Raw genomic sequence first — 17,927 nt, forward strand, 5'->3', positions numbered from 1 at the left:
ATAACTGAAAGGGTTGGGCTGATGGCCCCAAGGGGCCAGGCTTTGGGCTCCATGCACAAGCTGTCTCCAGCAGGGGATAACCAAGTGCAGCAGCACTTAATTAGCATGGAAACTTCCCTTCAAAGGGGGGAGCAGGATCCCAGAGTGGGTCTCTGATCGGTGGCAACTTCCAGGACCATCTCCAGAAGTACTTGGACCTGTTTCATCTGCATCCTCCAACCAGCTGGCCCCACGTTTGCCTTGGGCTGGATGAAGCAGGAGTTATGCCTGCTGCCAGGAGTGAAAGGTGAAGAGAAGTGTTTGTTCGCAGCTTCAGCTGAGGCTCGTGGTCCCCTCGAAGCCCCTCACCAAATCCAAGCCAGTCACAGGAGAATGAAGTAGAGACCTGCCTGGAACACCTACCCTCCAGGGAGGTCAATATGCTTGTCAGTCCTGAGCAGGACCCACGACCACATCATGCCGAGGTCACCGGATTTCCCCCATTTCACACACCCAAAGGAAGCTCAAGCTATAGCGAGGACAATCACCATACACTGGGCTGGCCATAGCACTTTGGGGGGGATTTGTCTAGGAGAGCCCAGGTCTTTCCTAGGCCTGGTGGTGTAATATTTCCTCTCCCCTTGGCCTGTGTTCAGGGGGTGCTCTTGGTTGCATCTTCACTGCCCAGTTGACCCACGATGTGGGTTTAGCACAGCACATCGGTGGTGGGTGGGGCGGTCTGTGAAGACAACCAAAGCCTGACAAATGCAGTTTTTCTCATTTGACTCTGCAACTCTTCTTGGGGGAACGCATAGATAGGAAGCTTATTTCATAAATATTTGTTGAGTTCTCGCTATGTGCTAGGTATGGTACTGAGCCAGGTGCTGGAGAAAAAAAGCCATGAATTAGTCAAGTCCCTGTTCTCTTGGAGCTTACCTTCTAGTTTTCTATTTCTTTTTATAGGCGAGGAAAGCGAGGCATAGCTATGGCAGATGGCAAAGGGCTGGCCTGAGCTGAGACTTAAGCCCTGGCTGGATCCCCGTAGGGGTCTAGGAGTGGTCACTCCCTCTCCAAGGCCCTGGTCTCCCATTCCTCCGCAGCCCTTCTTGTGGCTCCTCTTCCCTGTTCCTCTTAGAATCCTGGGCTGTAGCGCCCAGCTCTCTGCTTGAGAGCCTACCTTTGAGGTGCTGGTCTAGCGGCGGACGGATGAAAGTAGGGGGCGGGGCGAACTCGTGGTAGCTCTGGGCTTCGAGAGCTCAGGTGCTGGGCGGGGCGTGCAGCGCTAAGTCCCGCCCCCGGCGCGTCGGCTCGTCGGATGCGCACACGCATCTCCCAGCGGCTCCGCCTATTATTGTGGGACGTCGGCGGCGTGTGACGCTCTCGCCGCATAAATGCAGTGGTACCCGGCGTAGGAGCACTTCGGCCTGGAACGCCTGGGCGTTCGGACGTTAAGCTGTGTCGCGGCTCGCGACAGAGCCCTCCCTTTCTTGGTGTGCCATGGCGGACGAGGGGAAGTCGTACAATGGTCAGTGCCGGCGCTTGGGTTGGGGAGGGGACGATCTGGGCTCAGCTGGGCAGCGCCGGCCTAGGCCGCAGCGCCGGGGCGTGAGGCCGCGAGGGGCCCGGCGTCCGCGGTGAGCGGCACTGCGCGGCGCGGGCCCGGGGCGAGGCAGCCCGGGGGCCTGGCTGAACTTGAGGGCGGGTGCCCGGCTTGTTAACTCCGGAATCCTGGCGTTGCGAGCACCTGCGGCTCGAAGCCGGTGGCTCGGCAGCGGGGTGACGAGATTCCTTTGAACTTTGTGGGTGGTTGATAACCTGTCAGTTCAGTTTGGCTACCAGACTCTTTAATGTGAGTCGGTGCCCTGCTCTTGGGCTGCCAGTGCCCTATTTTCTACCGCGCGTCCAGTCGGTCTTGCCCCCTCCCCCCAACCCCGCTGCGGTTTTGGCTTAATATTTTAGACCTACACACTAACTCGATGTTCTAGTCCGAACACTACATTGGGTTTTAGTCCAGAGTAGTGGTTAAGAGCACACGACGGCCGAGGTTTCAATCCTGAGTTGGCCTTGCCAATCTTGAGTGAGTTGAACACTTAGGCCTGATTTTCCACCCCTTTAATGAGGATAGAAACAGTACCTACCTCCTGAGTTTGTCTCCGTGTGTGCGTTAAAACGAGATTGTTCGTGTCAAGTGCCTGGAGCATAGTGCCTGGCATTGGAGAAGGCCCTCAAAGAACGTAGGCTGCGCTTTCTATCATTTATTATTTTTTCCCTAGGGTCATTTCTTGAGGTTCATTGTTTGCAGAGTACTACTCATTAGACAGACCTTTTTGGGGAATCATGCGTCTTTTTTAAGAAGCCATTCCTACCCACCAGGATTCAGAGGATCGTATTCCTGGAGAACATTTGAGGACCCGTGGTGAAGCACCCTAGCTGCCACTAGAACCTGAATTTAGGAGTTGTCTCCTGAGTTAAGAGGCGTTTCTGACCAAGGAAACAAAGAGCTCACTCCCTAAACTTCAGAGTGGCAGTTTGAGAATAAAACGTTCAAAAGAAGCTCTTAAATTGGTCATATTTGTAGCTGATGTTTGTACTGTATAGGCAATAGAGGTATTGTTTACTGGAAGCTAATGTAATCATTGTGATTGGTTTTCCGAGATGTGAGAGAGGTCACCTTGGGATTAAGTAGATTTGGGTGGGCTGACAGCTGATCTCAGGTGACTTTCAGGGAGTCTGAGTTGTGTCCAGTTACACTTGGGTCACTCACACTTCCACATTCACTTCAGAGTGGCAGTTTAAGAACAAGAATTTTATTTATTTAGTTTTTTTAGTAAGGTTGATTTACAATATTATGTTAGTTTCAGGTGTATGACATAGTGATTCAGTATTTGATAAATTTGATTCCATTAAAAGTTATTACAAAGCAATGGCTGTCACTGCCCATGCTGTACAATATATCCTTGTTGCTTATCCATTGTATATTTAGTAGTTTGTATCTCTTAATCCCATAACCTTATCTTGCCCCTCCCCACTTCCATCTCCCCAGTGGTAACCACTAGTTTGTTATCCGTATCTGTGAGACTGTTTCTGTTTTGCTGAATATATTTGTTTTATTTTTTAGATTCCACATGTAGGTGCTATCATACAATAATTGTCTTTTTCTGTCTGACTTATTTCACTAAGCATAATACCCTCCAAGTCCATTCATGGTGTTGCAGTGGCAAGATTTCATTCTTTTTTATGACTGAGTAGTACTCCGTTGTGTATATATATACCACATCTACTTTATCCATTAGTCTCTTGATGGACACTTGGGTTGCTTCCATATCTTGGCCACTGTAAATAGTGCTGCTATGAACATTGGGATGCATGTATCTTTATTTTTCCCCCCTGAACACAAGTGAAGCTCATATGGTATATAACACAGGGAACTCTACTCAGCGCTCTGTGGTTACCTAAATGGGAAGGAAATCCAAAAAAGAGGGGATATATGTATACATATAGCTGATTCACTTTGCTGTACAGTAGAAACTAACACAGCATTGTAAAGCAATTAAACTCCAATAAAAATTAAAAGATTTAAAAAAAAAACAAGTGAAGCTTATATGTATTCTTCCCTTTTTCTTAGTTTTGATGTTTTCCTTTTTTTTTAATTTTTATTTTACATTAGCATATCGTTGATTTACAATGTTGTGTTAGTTTCAGGTGTACAGCAAAGTGATTTAGTTATACATATATCTATGTTTCAGATTCTTTTCCCATATAGGTTATTACAGAGTTTTGAGTAGAGCTTCCTGTGCTATATGGTAGGTTCTTGTTGATTATCTGTTTTATATATAGTAGTGTGTATATGTTAATCCCAACCTCCTAATTTATGCATGTATCTTTTTGAGTTAGTATTTTTTGTTTTTTCCAGATGTATAACCAGGAGTGGAATTGCTGGATCATATGGTAGCTCTATTTTTAGTTTTTTGAAGAGAGAACAAGACTTAAAAGAAGCCCTTAAATTGGTCATATTTGTAACTGATGTCTGTGCTATGTAGGCAAAAGAAGTATTGTTTACTGAGTGCTGATGTAATTATTGTGATTGGCTTTCCAAGATGTGAGAGGTCACTGATCAAATTTTCAGTGAGGGTAGACTTAGGGAATGAACTTATGGTTACTAGGGGGGAAGGGTGGGGGGCAGGGATAGTTAGGGAGTTTGGGATTGATGTGTACACACTGCTCTATTTAAAATGGATAACCAGGGCTTCCCTGGTGGCGCAGTGGTAAGCGTCTGCCTGCCAATGCAGGGGACACGGGTTCGAGCCCTGGTCTGGGAAGATCCCACATGCCGCGGAGTAACTGGGCCCGTGAGCCACAGCTAATGAGCCTGCGCGTCTGGAGCCTGTGCTCCGCAATAAGAGGCCGCGACAGTGAGAAGCCCGCGCACCACGATGAGGAGTGGCCCCCCCTCGCCACAACTGGAGAAAGCCCTCGCACAGAAACGAAGACCCAACACAGCCAAAAATAAATTAATTAATTAATTAAAAAAAAAAAAAAGCAGGGACATGCACACGGATGTTTATAGCAGCTTCATTTAAAAAAAAAAAAAAAAAGATAACCAACAAGGACCTACTGTATAGCACAGGGAACTCTGCTCAGTATTTTCTAACAACCTAATTGGGAAAAGAATTTGAAAAGGAGTAGATAACATTTATATGTATAACTGAATTACTTTGTTGTACACCTGAAACTAACACAACATTGTTAATCAACTATACTCCAATATAAAATTAGAAGTTAAAAAAAATTTTGGGGCTTCCCTGGTGGCGCAGTGGTTGAGAATCTGCCTGCCAATGCAGGGGACACGGGTTCGAGCCCTGGTCTGGGAGGATCCCACATGCCACGGAGCAGTTAGGCCCGTGAGCCACAACTACTGAGTCTGCGCATCTGGAGCCTGTGCTCCTCAACGGGAGAGGCTGCGATAGTGAGAGGCCTGTGCACCGCGATGAAGAGTGGCCCCCACTCGCCGCAACTAGAGAAAGCCCTCGCACAGAAACGAAGACCCAACACAACCAAAAATAAATAAATAAATAATTTAAAAAAAATTTTGAGTGGGATTAAGTAGATTTGGGAGGCTGAGAAAAGCAGACTTCAGGTGACTTTTAGGGGCTCTGAGTTGTATCCAGTTAAACTTGGGACACTCGCACTTCCACATTCTGCTTCTCCTTTCTGTAGTTCCAGTTTCTGCTTCATTTTTCTAAAGACTTTACACAGTTTTCCAGTCATTTTCCCCTGATGCTGCCATCCCACGGAGAGGGTTCCTTCCCTGGACAGGCAGAAGAGTTTGCACGGAGGTGGTCTCTGTAGTGATTGTGTAGCTCGTCTGATAGTGTGGCGTGCCGGATGCTGTGGTTGCCAAGCTAGGTAGCTGAACCAGTGATGTGTTTTCTCATTTATGTTCTGTTCCCAACCCCAGAGCACGATGATCGAGTTAGTTTCCCTCAAAGAAGAAAGAAAGGCCGGGGCCCTTTCCGGTGGAAGTATGGTGAGGGGAACCGGAGGTCTGGAAGAGGAGGTCCTGTCGTTCGGTGTTCCCGCCTGGAGGAAGATGACAGAGATGTGGCGATGAGTGATGCCCAGGATGTTCCCCGAGTACGATAGTAAGTAACCAATTGATCTGGTTTGAATTTATCGACCCCCTCATTTATGTAGCCCTCTTACTGTCCATGTCATTTCTCTTCCCACCTGGAAGAGAGAGAAATGCCAGGACCCGCTTAATGGTTGAGCAGTCTTAGTTGTGGTCCTGGTAACAGTGCAGGAAGGTCTTTGAGAAGACATTCCTAACCTTTGTGAGTGTTTTATTCTCTCCCTCCCCACAGCAACCCCTATGCTGCACGACCCAACCGTCGGGGTGAGAGTTGGCACGAGCGGTCTCGAATTCATGTTACTGTGCCTCTGCGGAGAGATCGAGCTGCTCCAGAGAGGGGAGGGGCTGGCACCAGCCAGGATGGGACCTCAAAGAACTGGTTTAAGATTACAGTGAGTATCTTGGAAAGTACATGGTGCAGGGGAGCTAGGGGGCTGGGCTCAGAGTTAAGGTGTTTACTTTTCACATTAAAAAATCAGTGTTCTGGGCTTCCCTGGTGGCGCAGTGGTTGAGAATCTGCCTGCCAATGCAGGGGACACGGGTTCGAGCCCTGGTCTGGGAAGATCCCACATGCCACGGAGCAACTAGGCCCGTGAGCCACAGTTACTGAGCCTGCGCGTCTGGAGCCTGTGCTCCGCAACAAGAGAGGCCGCGATGGTGAGAGGCCCGCGCACCGCGATGAAGAGTGGTCCCCACTTGCCGCAACTAGAGAAAGCCCTCGCACAGAAACGAAGACTCAACACAGTCATAAATAAATAAATAAAAGAACGTGAATTTCTTAAAAAAAAAAAAATCAGTGTTCTCAGCTGTTAACTCCACAATCAGGTAACCATTCTTTCTTCTAAGAATCAATATCTTAGGACACCTAAGAGCAGGTTCAGAAAAGGAGAAGGGGACAGGTAGGGTGGGGAGGCCATCTAAAGGGAAGTGTGGTAACTGCGGTTGGGAGGTGGAGTGACCTCTCCACATGTCGCCATCTGACTCAAGCCGAGTGTGGAGCTGGGGGTCCCTTGAGTTCTCTCAGGGGCAGGCAGGTTATAAATGATGTCTTGGAACTTTTAGAATCAAACGATTTGAATCTTTTGAGGAATAGTAAGTATAAATGGACAGAAAGGAGGTTAAGGAGTTCGTGTTTGGCTTGAGTAGAAAACCTTTTTTTTGGCCACACCGCGCAGCTTGTGGGATCTTCTTAGTTCCCCCACCAGGGATTGAACCCAGACCACCACGGAATTCCCAGAAAGCTTTTTTTTTTAATATTTATTTGGTTGCACCGGGTCTTAGATGTGGCATGCGGGATCTAGTTCCCCGACCAGAGATCGAACCTGGGCCCCCAGCATTGGGAGCGAGGAGTCTTAACCACTGGACCACCAGAGAAGTCCCTCCAGAAAACCTTTAATTGACCGTTTCTTCAGAAAGTCTTTTAGAGCTTGGCAGATGATACGAAAGGAGAACTAGAGTGGGTCTGCTGTTCAGTATTAGTTATGTGCTGTTCCCTTCTCTTCTCTTTCTCTCATCTAGATTCCTTATGGCAGGAAATACGACAAGTCATGGCTCCTGAGCATGATTCAGAGCAAGTGCAGTGTCCCTTTCACTCCCATTGAGGTAAGAGAAGGCCCAAGTGTGTGGCTGGGGACCAAGGAGCGGGTGGAGGTACCAGCTGCACGGGGGTGCTCTGGGCTCTCAAGTCCAATGCTGTTGTTTTCTCTTCTTGCAGTTTCACTATGAAAACACACGGGCCCAGTTTTTTGTTGAGGATGCCAGTACTGCCTCTGCATTGAAGGCTGTCAACTATAAGATTTTGGATCGGGAGAACCGCAGGGTGTGTGTGAAGGGCCTGGCTTGGTTGGGGGTGGGGATTGGTGCTCAGGGCATGGACTGGGTCTTGGTCCTGGGGCTTAGGCCTTCCTGGAGTTCACCGTGCCCATGCGTGTCTCCCCTGCAGATATCTATCATCATCAACTCCTCTCCTCCACCCCATACTGTGCAGAATGAACTGAAGCCAGAACAAGTAGAGCAGCTAAAGGTGAAGCAGCCTCAAGGGATGGGTGCTTCCACCCGCGTCCTGCCAGTTCTCACCCTCCCCCCACGCCCACACGCAACTCCAGTGACCGCTGAATCCTTTGTCTTCCTCTGTAGCTGATCATGAGCAAACGATACGATGGCTCCCAACAAGCACTTGACCTCAAGGGCCTCCGTTCAGACCCAGGTACCGTTGATAGCAGCAAGTCTTAGATCGGTGGAGGCAGAGGGCGGTCTGTCAGGCAGCGAACGTTTGAGGCTGGTTTGGTGGGAACGCTGGCCTGGGCAAGCCCTCTCAGACTTCCCTTTCCTTCCTGAAGATTTGGTGGCGCAGAACATTGATGTTGTCCTGAATCGTAGAAGCTGTATGGCAGCCACCCTGCGAATCATTGAAGAGAACATCCCTGAGGTGAGGCCTTTGTCCCACGAGGTGGGAGGAAGCAGGGTGGGATAGACAGATAGATAGGATGGGGTTGGGAGGCAGGTTTGTTTCAAATTCCCTTGCTGCTGGTGCTCCCTCTAAATTCTTCTCTCCCCACAGCTGTTGTCCTTAAACTTGAGCAATAACAAGCTGTACAGGCTGGATGACTTGTCCAGCATTGTGCAGAAAGCACCCAATCTAAAGATCCTCAATCTTTCTGGAAATGAGGTGAGATTGAGAGCCTGTTTGTGTTTTGGACGGGGTGGGCAGAGGGTGGAGAGAACTTGCCTGGTGGCAGCAAGAGGTGAGGGAGGGCATTTAAGGGGTGAGGTGGGGCTTGGGGGTGGGAGGAATCTAGTTGGCTCCCTTTACCAGCATGTCTTTCCCGCCTTTTCTCCCCATCCTTTGCAGCTGAAGTCTGAGCGGGAGTTGGACAAGATAAAAGGGCTGAAGCTAGAAGAGCTGTGGCTTGAAGGAAACACCCTGTGTGATACCTTTCGAGACCAGTCCACCTACATCAGGTCAGTGTTAACCTCTGTCTCCCCTCCTGGGGACCTTCACCCCCTGGGAGGCTGAGCTGATGCACCCTGACCAGTGCCCGTCTGCAGGAGATGTGCAGCCCTGAGCTGGAATCACCTGTCCTTGGGGAGGATCATGTGCTCCTCCCTTTTGTCTGTCCGTGACACCCAGCTTTGCCCCAGGCCTCCTTTCCTTTCTTCTCACCTGTCTGCCTGTTTGCTGGTTCTGTGGCCTTTCTCCTCCCTTCCTGAACACAGCCTTTTCTACACTCCCCCTACCCTTTTGTTTCAAGAAGAGCATGTCCCTTTTTTACCATGACTAGGGGTCATCTTGTATATTATGCCCCATACATTGAGTTGCTTTGAGCCAAGAGCCTGGTATCCCTGGGCAGAGAAAGCCCTCCCTCCCTGGGACTTCCTGCTGATGGAAGTTCTTCCTTCCTCTGTCCTGCAACGGCCCCTCTTGCCCTTTTGCCAAGAGGGGCTCTCTTCTCACAATCTCCTTGCCCAAGGCTATTGCCTGGGCTTTCCTGCCCACGCTGAGGTTGAGGCCTCCTGGTGGCTGGTGCCATGCAATCGGTCTCTCTTGCCCAATGCTGTAAGCTGGGCCTTCCCTGGAGGAGAAACCTGGGTTCCCTAAGACATGTGATCAGAGCCGGGGCCCCGCCAGTTGGCGAGGGAATCCCAAGGCAGGTGCTGGGCGTGGAGGCCACGGGGGCATAGGCTACCAAGGAGACAGAGAACTGACCCTCTCTGGGGGCGCTGCCCCTCGCTCACTCGCACACCTCACATCACCCTGCTTGGCCCCGGAGGATGGCTGGTTAGCCAGAGACGGGTAAGATTCCTCAGGGAAGGAACAACCTAAGACAGGCACAGTCGCAGAGGGGCCATCAGGAGAGAACTTGGGGGCCAACAGAGGTGGGGCACAGACCCTCACCCCCCCCAACTTTGCAGGGGCCTGAACCCTCACCCCTTCTGAGGGAGGTCTCCTGCCCCCATGGCTGCTTCGCTTCCCACGCCCAGCTCAGATCGGAACCCAGGTGGCAGACAGAGACCTGGCCAATAGCAGCTGCCCTCTCGCCACAGCAAGGATTTGTTTCCCATTTCCTCCTTGGATCACAGGGAAGAGGGAGCTGAAAGAAAGGGCTGTGTCAGGTGCCTTCTTCCCTTTGTTCTCCCTCTTCTTTCTAAATGACTCTTGCCGTGTAGTGCTTTCGCTTCTTCTTTGCTTTCTCTTTCCTTTTTCTCTCTCCTCGCCAGTATCTCCCCCAGCTCTCCTTTGCTCCTTCCTCTCCTACATTTTCTCTCTCTTCTCCTTTTCGTCCCCTCTCCTCTTCCTTGGCCTCATCCCCTCCTGAGCCCTGCCTTGCTCATCTCCCTGCCCCAACATCCTGTGCCATTTCTGTGGTGTGTTCTGGTCTTGGCCACGGCCAGACCTGGCAGAAGTGATGGATACCTGTTGAGGCAGCGGAGCCCCTGGGCTCCCACCCCATTCCCTCCTCCTGGGGGCTGCACAGGTGAGTAGGTGGAAGGTAAGGGGGACAGGGAGGGAAAGGAGGTCCTGGCTTAAAGCCTGGGCTGGGAGTGCTGCTCCAGTGGCGCACTCAGAGGCAGGCAGAGAGGAGAGAGTCGTCCTCCGAGGCAGTCATTTCTGGGTGCCCCAGCAGAGGTGGGGAGTTGGGGCCGTTTTTCCTGGAGCTCAGAGGCCAGGAAAGAGTGAGGACAAGGAGGATGGGATGGGCTGTCCCTCGGGCATTGGTGTATTTGCCCCTAGAGCAGCCCAGGAGGCACGGTGGCTCTGAAACATCACTCACTTCTGTCCCGTTCTTGACAGCGCCGTTCGAGAGCGATTTCCCAAATTATTACGCCTGGTAAGTACCTAACTTTTTTCATTCTCTTCTGAGGAGCATAGCATCTCGCACCCTCAAAGTCTTGCCTAACATGTTTGTATGATCACTAATCTGGGGACATAGAGCCCTTTGAGAATCTGACAAAGTCTCTAATCCTTTTTTTTTTTTTTTTTTCCCTGGTGGCGGGGTAGGGGGAATCAAGCCATTTTATTGAGGACCTTTGAGGGAGGGTTGAAGGGCTGGTAGAACAATGAGATCTGACATCCTTCTCCCAGCTGGGATCTCCCCAGCTTCACAGTCGCTGAAAATATGATCATTCTTCCCAGAAAAACACCTGTAGACAAAAGTTGCATCTATCAGGATTCATGAACCCTTGCCATTTCTCTTTTACACTTGACCTGTGACCCCTCGCTCTTAGTTCTCCCATCTGAGTGCTCATCCAGCCTTTTCTGTCTGGTTTATATCGTCGGCTGTGACTTCCTTTCTGCAGGACGGCCATGAGTTACCCCCACCGATTGCCTTTGACGTTGAAGCCCCTACAGTGTTACCGCCCTGCAAGGTGAGTGGAGGGGGGCGCGGCTGGGGGCACAGAGTTAGCGCTCACGTTGGGAGGAGAGTCCTGGTTACGTGGTCCTAATATCTCTTTGATTCCAGGGAAGCTACTTTGGAACAGAGACCCTGAAGAATCTGGTCCTGCACTTCTTGCAGCAGTAAGTGTCTCAGGTCCCCTCAGGCTGGGGAGAGGTGGGCCAGCCCCAGCACAGCTCACTCTCGGGAGCTGTCGGTCCCTGTGTGGCTCCAGACTGTGGAGCTCAGACTTTCCCTTTTGTTTTCCTCATAGGTACTATGCGATATATGACTCCGGGGACCGGCAGCGGCTCCTGGATGCCTACCACGATGGGGCCTGCTGCTCCCTGAGTATTCCTTTCACCCCCCAGAACCCTGCCCGGTGAGTGTCACCTCCAGAACCTGCCCAGGACCAGAGTTGCTCAGCAAAGACAGGCCAGCACGTGCAGCAACCACACCGCTCTGACCACTGCCTCCTTTTTCTCTTGTTCCCCCCAGAAGCAACTTAGCTGAGTACTTCAAGGATAGTAGGAATGTGAAGAAGCTTAAAGACCCTAGTAAGTGTGTGACGTGAGCAGAACAGGTTGGGAGAAGGGGATGGGGAGGAATCAGTCTGGGCTCAGAGTGTGGCAGCTGCTCACCTTGGCTGTGCCTCCTCCCACAGCCCTGCGGTTCCGGCTGCTGAAGCACACACGTCTCAACGTCGTGGCCTTCCTCAATGAGCTGCCCAAAACTCAGCATGACGTCAATTCCTTCGTGGTAGACATAAGCGCCCAGACAGTAAGCACCTGTGTCTTCCTTGGCAGAAGCGTGGAATTGGGGAGGGGGCAGCGAAGAGGCAGGGAGGACGCAGGCGCTGGCTGGGAGCCGACGGGGTACCTGACGCTGCTGCTTCTCTTTCAGAGCACGCTGCTGTGTTTTTCTGTCAATGGAGTCTTCAAAGAAGGTGGGGATCTTTGGGGCCCCGAGTTTGCAGAGTGGCCCCTTTCCCAGCCAGTCGTTCTCGGCACTCTTAGCTTCCCAGCTACCTTCTCTCTTCTTCCCTGACCTCCTTCTCTCATTCTGCTCCCCAAGCCTACCCTCTCCACCTGTCTTTTCCTGTCTGGGATATGGGAAAAGCCTGAGGATTAGAAGGACACAGACTTTGGAGTCAGGCAGGTCTGAGCTTCCATCCCAGCTTTGGTCCTCTGTGTCTGTGGGCAATTTACATTACCTCTGAGCCTGAGTCTTTATTTGTGAAAGGAAGGGGGTTAGTAATAGCCATCTCATAGTGTTGTGGGGAGTAAATGAAGTGATGTATAAAATGCTTGACACAGGGCCTGGCACACACACACTCCACTAGTGGGATGACAGTGTTGTTACTATTAGTGTCCTCCCTGACCTCTGATACTCCTCCCCACTGTGCTCCCCTGTGCACACATAATCATCCCTGTCTGGCCCACTTAGGGTTCTTTGTATCAAATAAGACCATGATTTTTGAGAAGCTGTTTGAAAACATAAAACATGAGTGACTCTGACAGGTTGTCACCATTGGTATCATTGCAGTGGATGGAAAATCTCGGGACTCTTTGCGAGCCTTTACCCGGACGTTCGTCGCTGTTCCTGCCAGCAATTCAGGGTGAGTGTGTGACTTACTGTATGGGGTCCCAGTCCCAATCCATGGCCACCACTGTGAAAATTGGGGAGGGTAGAGTCGGTCCTCTGGGTATATTCAGACATTCAGAAAGGCAGGGGGGGATCAAAGGAGGGTCACATAGTGGTGACGAGCTTGGCTCTGGAGTCCAGCTGTCTGGGGTTTTCATCCTGGCTCCACCACTTCTAGCTAAGGGCAAGTTTCCTCATTTGAAAAGTGGTTTAACAATATTCACTTCCTAAGTCTGTTGTGAAGATAAATGAGGGTTGGGGGAGAATGTATAATTCTCGTGTGTTTGGTAGATAATCCCATACATGGAGTCCATGGGAAAGGGAGGAAATGATAAAGGGACCTCGTGGGTATTGAAAGGATCTGAGTGTCAAGTGAGAATAGGAATGATGTTGGGAGGATGAGGTCACCTGTCTGTCTGTCCAGCCGTCTCAGGTGCTTTTTGTCCCCAAGGTTGTGCATCGTAAACGATGAGCTGTTTGTGCGGAATGCCGGCCCCGATGAGACCCGGAGGGCCTTTGCCATGCCTGCACCCACGCCGTCTTCCAGCCCAGTGCCCACCCTCTCCCCGGAGCAGCAGGAGATGCTGCAGGCATTCTCCACCCAGTCTGGCATGAACCTTGAGTGGTCCCAGAAGTGAGTACTGGTCATGTGTAGGAAGGAATAAGGGTAAACTGGGGTAGGGCTGGTGGTGAATAATGAGTGCCCCTAAAATTTTTAAACCAGAACTTTTTTTATTACTTAAAAAAAAAAAAAAGATGGTCCATAAAAACATTTTCTCTATGCATACATTAGCATAACATTTAAAGTCAAAATGAAGTCCCTCTTTTATACTGTTCTGCAACTTACTTTACTTATCCCATGAACATCTTTCCCTATTAGTATAAAACTCACCTTAGTCTCATTTCTGTTAGCTATTTAATAGAAATAGATAGCTATTTAATATTTCTTTGTATTCAAAAGACCATTGATAGATGGATTTTTACTAATTTTTCCTTTGTATAAAGAGTGCAAGAATGTATGTAACTGTTGGTGAGTGTTTCCATAGAGTGGATGTTGAAGTGGCATTTAGTGATCAGGGTGACTGCGTTTTGGTTCTCATGGGGTGCCTGTTCCTGCCCTACTCCAGGTGCCTTCAGGACAACAACTGGGACTACACCAGATCTGCCCAGGCCTTTACTCATCTCAAGGTAAGATTTGGGAATAGGTGGCGAAAAGAGATTTCCAGGCCTTCAAGAGGGTCAAGTAGGCTTGGGACACGGGCATGGGCCACCTGGCTCTACTGACCTTTTATTTTTTTCTAAGGCCAAAGGCGAGATCCCAGAAGTGGCGTTCCTAAAGTGACCCATAGTCAAGCCCCAGAAGATCCCTGTAAATAACCCTTGGATGTAGTGATGTCTCCTCTCCGGCCCCAAGGCCACCCTGTGACTGTGACCGAGGAGGGGGTGCTGCTGGATCCCTCTCCTCACCTGCCTTCTGGAAGACTTCGGGAAGATTGAGCCTCCCTGGTGCCAGGAAGCCAAAGCTTACTTTGTAGAACTGACACTAAACTACCCGAAGGACTTAGGTGCTTTGTGTACTTAACCCCAGGATCCTCCCTACTTTTTAAGATAAAGAGTGATATTGTATTTTGTGTCGAGTGTGCTGGGTTATTTTAGCCTTGCCCTTCGCAAGCGCGGGCGGGGCCGAGGCCGGGGCTCGGCTCGCCTCGCCTCGCCTCGCCTCGCCTGGGGCTGACAGATGGACTCCGAGGGGGCGGGGCGGGGCCAGCGGCAGGAAGTCCCGCCCCGGAAGCGGCGCTGCTCAGGGCCATGGCGGCTCCCGGGCGGCGGTGCGCTGTGCGGCTGTTCTCAACGCTGCAGTCCCTGCCCGCGCGCCGGGCCCTGCATGACGCGGCCCCGTCACGGGACGTGCTGCTCTTCGAGCACGAAGGGGGTCGCTTCTTCGCCGTCCTCGGGCTGTTCTGCGCTGGCCAGGGCGTCTTCTGGGCTTCCTTAGCCATTGCCGCCTTGGCCCGACCCCCGGCCCCCACTCGGCCTCCGGACGCCGAGTCCCCAGGCCGTGGCCGCCTGGACCTGCGCTCCGCGCTCTGGCGCTACGGCCTTGCCGTCGGCTGCGGCGCCATCGGTAAGGTGTGGGCTGCCTTCCCGGCATGGGTCGAGGAGGGCGGGCACAATCCTCTCTGCTTGGGCAAGAAGACTAAGGGGCTCCCGACCCTCCAGGATGGGCAGGCCACCCTCATAGGTGTGTGGTAACACTGGAGTTGGACGTCCCCGAGCGCCAAGCCCTCATACAGGTTCAGGCTGAAGTCTGCCTCTCACTCTGTGACCTTGAGCGAGTTAGTACTTACGCTCTGGACCCTGTTTTAAAATGGGGATGAACATCTATTAAGGCTGTTGGGAGGAATGACTAATACATGATTGGGATATAAGAGGAGCTCAGTAAATGTTACTATCATCACAATTTTTTTTTTTTTTATTCGGGGGCACACTGTAAGGGTTGCTTCTTAGCTCTCCAGGGAAAACCCCAATCTTTGCTCTTCCTGCAGGTACTCTGGTACTTGGTGCTGGTCTTCTCTTTTCCCTCCGCTCTGTGCGCTCAGTGATGCTGCAGGCTGGAGGGAAGCAAGTAACCCTCACCACTCATGCCCCCTTTGGCTGGGGTGCCCATTTTACAGTGCCCTTGAACCAAGTATCCTGCATGGCCCACCGGGGTGAAGTCCCTGCCATGTTGCCTCTGAAGGTCAAAGGCCGACGATTCTACTTCCTCTTGGACAAAGCTGGACATTTCCCCAACACGAAACTCTTTGACAACACTGTGGGTGCCTACCGTAGCTTGTGAAGAAACCACCTCAGGTCACTCACCCCTCCCAGAGGGGAATCAAAACTGAACCTTAGGGATGGGGTGACAACCAGGGTCACACAAGAGGCGAAAAATTCATTAACAGCAAATAAAGGAGCAGTCATCCCAAGGGCAGCTACCTGTCAGTACCTCAGAGTTTTGATCCGTGTCTGTTTCGCCTTCACTCCTTACTCCCATCCACCCTACCTACAGTGCTTTACACCAAGAACTCAGTACTGAGATGAAGAAAGAAAGTAATATAATACTTTGGTACAAAAACAGCTGTAGGAAGAGGGGGTCTGTTAATCATGTTTCCCTCCTGGAGGGAAAACTCAGGCTCCCAGCCGTGTGGGCCATGTGGGGGCAAGAGGACTGCAGGCACTTGGGCACGGAGTCTGGCGGCAGGAGTGCTCTTTGGTTAGTCTTCAGGAATGGGAAAGGCGTGACCCAACAAGAGCATCTGTCTCAGAGCTCCATACAGGGCCCCCCTCTCCAGAGGCCGGTATGGGGTGGCTTCAGACTTCCACTGCACGACCTGGAGCACCAAGACCACACACCACAAAACCAGATTCACCCAAGAAGAGGTCTGTGGGAGACAGGAACAGGAGTGTGAGGAGTGGGCCCATCTCGAATCCAGTTCCACCCACATACCACTCTTAGCTGTTCACTGTCAGGCCGTCAAGCCTTCAGCTCTTCTCAGCCCCTCACTGGTGGGCCAAGCTCAGAGTACACTGGTGAGCACTCTTACAACTACAGATTGTGTTATATGATTCATCATGTGAATCTGTGTATCCCTCAATCTCCACCCAGTCTTTCATATCCCAGGACCTCACTTCAGCATTGTGTAGGTTGGAGTAAAACTGCAGAGTGGTTCCAGGGGGTATCCATGGAGTTTTCTGGGCATCAGAGCAGCTGTGAGGTCAAAGAGACAGTTGTGAGAAAGGGGAGACATACCCTAAATACCCTTGTGCTCCAGTGCCCCTTTGAGAACTGATGGGGATATAAAAACGGGGTGTAAAGGATCCCCTCTACAGAGGGAAGGTAGTCAGCCCCAGCCAGGCTTCCCTCCCCCTCCCATTACCTAGTTATGTTCAGGGAGATGATGGATTTGCAGAGGGAACTGGTGCCAAATCGAAGGATACAGGCCGACACTAAGACCAGGAAGATGGCTATAGCTGAGATGGCCAGTGCAATGCGGAGCCCTATCGGGCCTCTATAAGGAGGGAGAGAATAAACCTTGTGGTTGAGGTGGGACTCCTCCCACGACAGCCCCCGGCCCTCAGAGTGGGCAGTCACCTGTGGCAATCCTCGATGCAGCTGCTGTAGACCCAGAAGAGCAGAAGCAGGAGACAGTAGAGGGCCAGCAGGCCAGAGGCCCCAGCCACAAAGTAGCAGAGAGATGGGGCCGAGGGTCGGGACAAGGCCAGGGAGGAGCCATTCAGGGCAGCCACACCATACAGGGGACAGCTGCCACTGAAGGAGCCCTGTGGAAAGAAGCTGCTGAGTCCTAGATTTCAGGCTACTGACTCTGGATGCAGGCTCATGGCAGGTGTTGGGGATAATCTAGACCAGGGCCGCCCTAGGGAGTTACTTGCGCATTGTCAGTTCCTGTTTCTGGGCCAGTAGATCAATGAGTCTGCTGGGGAAATCAAACCTGCAGTGAGTGGCCAGAAGGATCAGGAAATAGGCGGTAGTTATAAAATACAAAGAGCTTCACAGGTGCCTCACAAGTTCTGGTCTCCCCTCCTGCAGAAACCCTAGAGTAGAACCAGAACTGTGTGACCTTCAGCTATCTCCGATGTTTTCTGATCTGTAAAACAGGCGTAATAGCGCCTACTTATAGGGATTAAATGAGCCTGTTTATTAACATGATTGCCTGGCTGCGATAAACACTCAGCCTAAACTTTTGGCTTCTGCTACATCACTATTTTGCCATTTAACACATTCTGTTGCAACCATTTGGTAGTCTGATCATCTCCACTACACTAAGCTTTATTTCTTGAAGTAGCTTAGCACAATAGTGTCTGATTTAGGGGGGCCTGGGCCAACTTGTTTCACAGCCAGGGTGAGGTTATGCAGAGGGAGTCACCAGGCCGGGCTATATTTGATGCTGTTAAGACTCTCCTGAGGACTCGTTCCTTTGCCCAGAGTATCACCTGGGCGGACGGATCGACAGAGCGCGTTTACCGCCGATGCAACGCCGCCGCCGACCAGCCTCACCCGGCCCACCGGCTGAGAGGAGCAGCGTGCCAGAACCCCGCCGGCCCGGACAGCAGCGGACTCTCCGTGGCAGGATCGGCCTGCCCGCCCCCGCTTACCCGGCCCGACGGCCGGCCCCGTCCCGCAGCCGCACCTGGGTCCGGGTCAGCGCCGCGGCCGCCACGGCTCCGCATAAGAAGGCGGTAGCGAAGACCACGAGCTCGACGCGTTGCAGCCAAGGCAGAGCCATTGCTCCCTCGCC

At 51.5% G+C, this 17,927-nt stretch overlaps 3 protein-coding genes across 5 annotated transcripts; 2 read left to right on the top strand and 1 right to left on the bottom strand.

The window, feature by feature from the left end:
- Positions 1 to 70: 70 nt before the first annotated feature.
- On the top strand, positions 71 to 14,253 carry NXF1 (nuclear RNA export factor 1). 3 transcript variants are annotated; one of them, XM_082344108.1, is made up of 21 exons: positions 71 to 286; positions 5,438 to 5,621; positions 5,841 to 6,000; positions 7,127 to 7,210; positions 7,323 to 7,427; positions 7,551 to 7,631; positions 7,745 to 7,814; positions 7,948 to 8,036; positions 8,169 to 8,276; positions 8,460 to 8,569; positions 10,401 to 10,437; positions 10,907 to 10,975; positions 11,071 to 11,126; positions 11,258 to 11,365; positions 11,482 to 11,540; positions 11,648 to 11,763; positions 11,887 to 11,929; positions 12,529 to 12,601; positions 13,079 to 13,261; positions 13,755 to 13,815; positions 13,931 to 14,253. In XM_082344108.1, the coding sequence occupies exons 1-21, from the start codon at positions 250 to 252 to the stop codon at positions 13,967 to 13,969; spliced, it is 1,872 nt and encodes a 623-aa protein (XP_082200234.1). In that variant the 5' UTR covers positions 71 to 249; the 3' UTR covers positions 13,970 to 14,253. The 3 variants fall into 3 exon arrangements, with proteins under 3 accessions (XP_082200234.1, XP_082200236.1, XP_082200235.1); XM_082344109.1 differs by lacking the exon at positions 71 to 286 and adding an exon at positions 334 to 1,504; XM_082344110.1 differs by lacking the exons at positions 11,887 to 11,929; positions 13,755 to 13,815; positions 13,931 to 14,253 and having other exon boundaries at positions 13,079 to 13,239.
- A 151-nt stretch (positions 14,254 to 14,404) lies between these two features.
- TMEM223 (transmembrane protein 223) lies at positions 14,405 to 15,615 on the top strand. The gene is made up of 2 exons (XM_082344199.1): positions 14,405 to 14,752; positions 15,174 to 15,615. The coding sequence occupies exons 1-2, from the start codon at positions 14,437 to 14,439 to the stop codon at positions 15,464 to 15,466; spliced, it is 609 nt and encodes a 202-aa protein (XP_082200325.1). The 5' UTR covers positions 14,405 to 14,436; the 3' UTR covers positions 15,467 to 15,615.
- Positions 15,616 to 15,708: 93 nt separating this feature from the next.
- TMEM179B (transmembrane protein 179B) lies at positions 15,709 to 17,918 on the bottom strand. The gene is given in 7 exon segments (XM_082344229.1): positions 15,709 to 15,950; positions 15,953 to 16,052; positions 16,300 to 16,378; positions 16,548 to 16,679; positions 16,763 to 16,950; positions 17,121 to 17,223; positions 17,785 to 17,918. Coding segments are annotated over 7 exon segments (792 nt in total). The 5' UTR covers positions 17,916 to 17,918; the 3' UTR covers positions 15,709 to 15,891.
- Between the last annotated feature and the right edge of the window lie 9 nt (positions 17,919 to 17,927).

This window comes from Balaenoptera borealis (assembly GCF_965194805.1).
Source record: "Balaenoptera borealis genome assembly, chromosome: 11".
NCBI classification, from domain to species: Eukaryota; Metazoa; Chordata; class Mammalia; order Artiodactyla; family Balaenopteridae; genus Balaenoptera; species Balaenoptera borealis.

Bases quoted from the DNA above. Each gene is read 5' to 3' on its own strand.
- TMEM223 (XM_082344199.1), top strand. From the start codon at position 14,437: ATGGCGGCTCCCGGGCGGCGGTGCGCTGTGCGGCTGTTCTCAACGCTG. The intron at 14,753-15,173 runs GTAAGGTGTGGG...CTCTTCCTGCAG, and splicing joins CGTCGGCTGCGGCGCCATCG to GTACTCTGGTACTTGGTGCT.
- NXF1 (XM_082344108.1), top strand. From the start codon at position 250: ATGAAGCAGGAGTTATGCCTGCTGCCAGGAGTGAAAG. The intron at 11,541-11,647 runs GTAAGTGTGTGA...CTCCTCCCACAG, and splicing joins GAAGAAGCTTAAAGACCCTA to CCCTGCGGTTCCGGCTGCTG. The intron at 11,764-11,886 runs GTAAGCACCTGT...CTTCTCTTTCAG, and splicing joins TAGACATAAGCGCCCAGACA to AGCACGCTGCTGTGTTTTTC.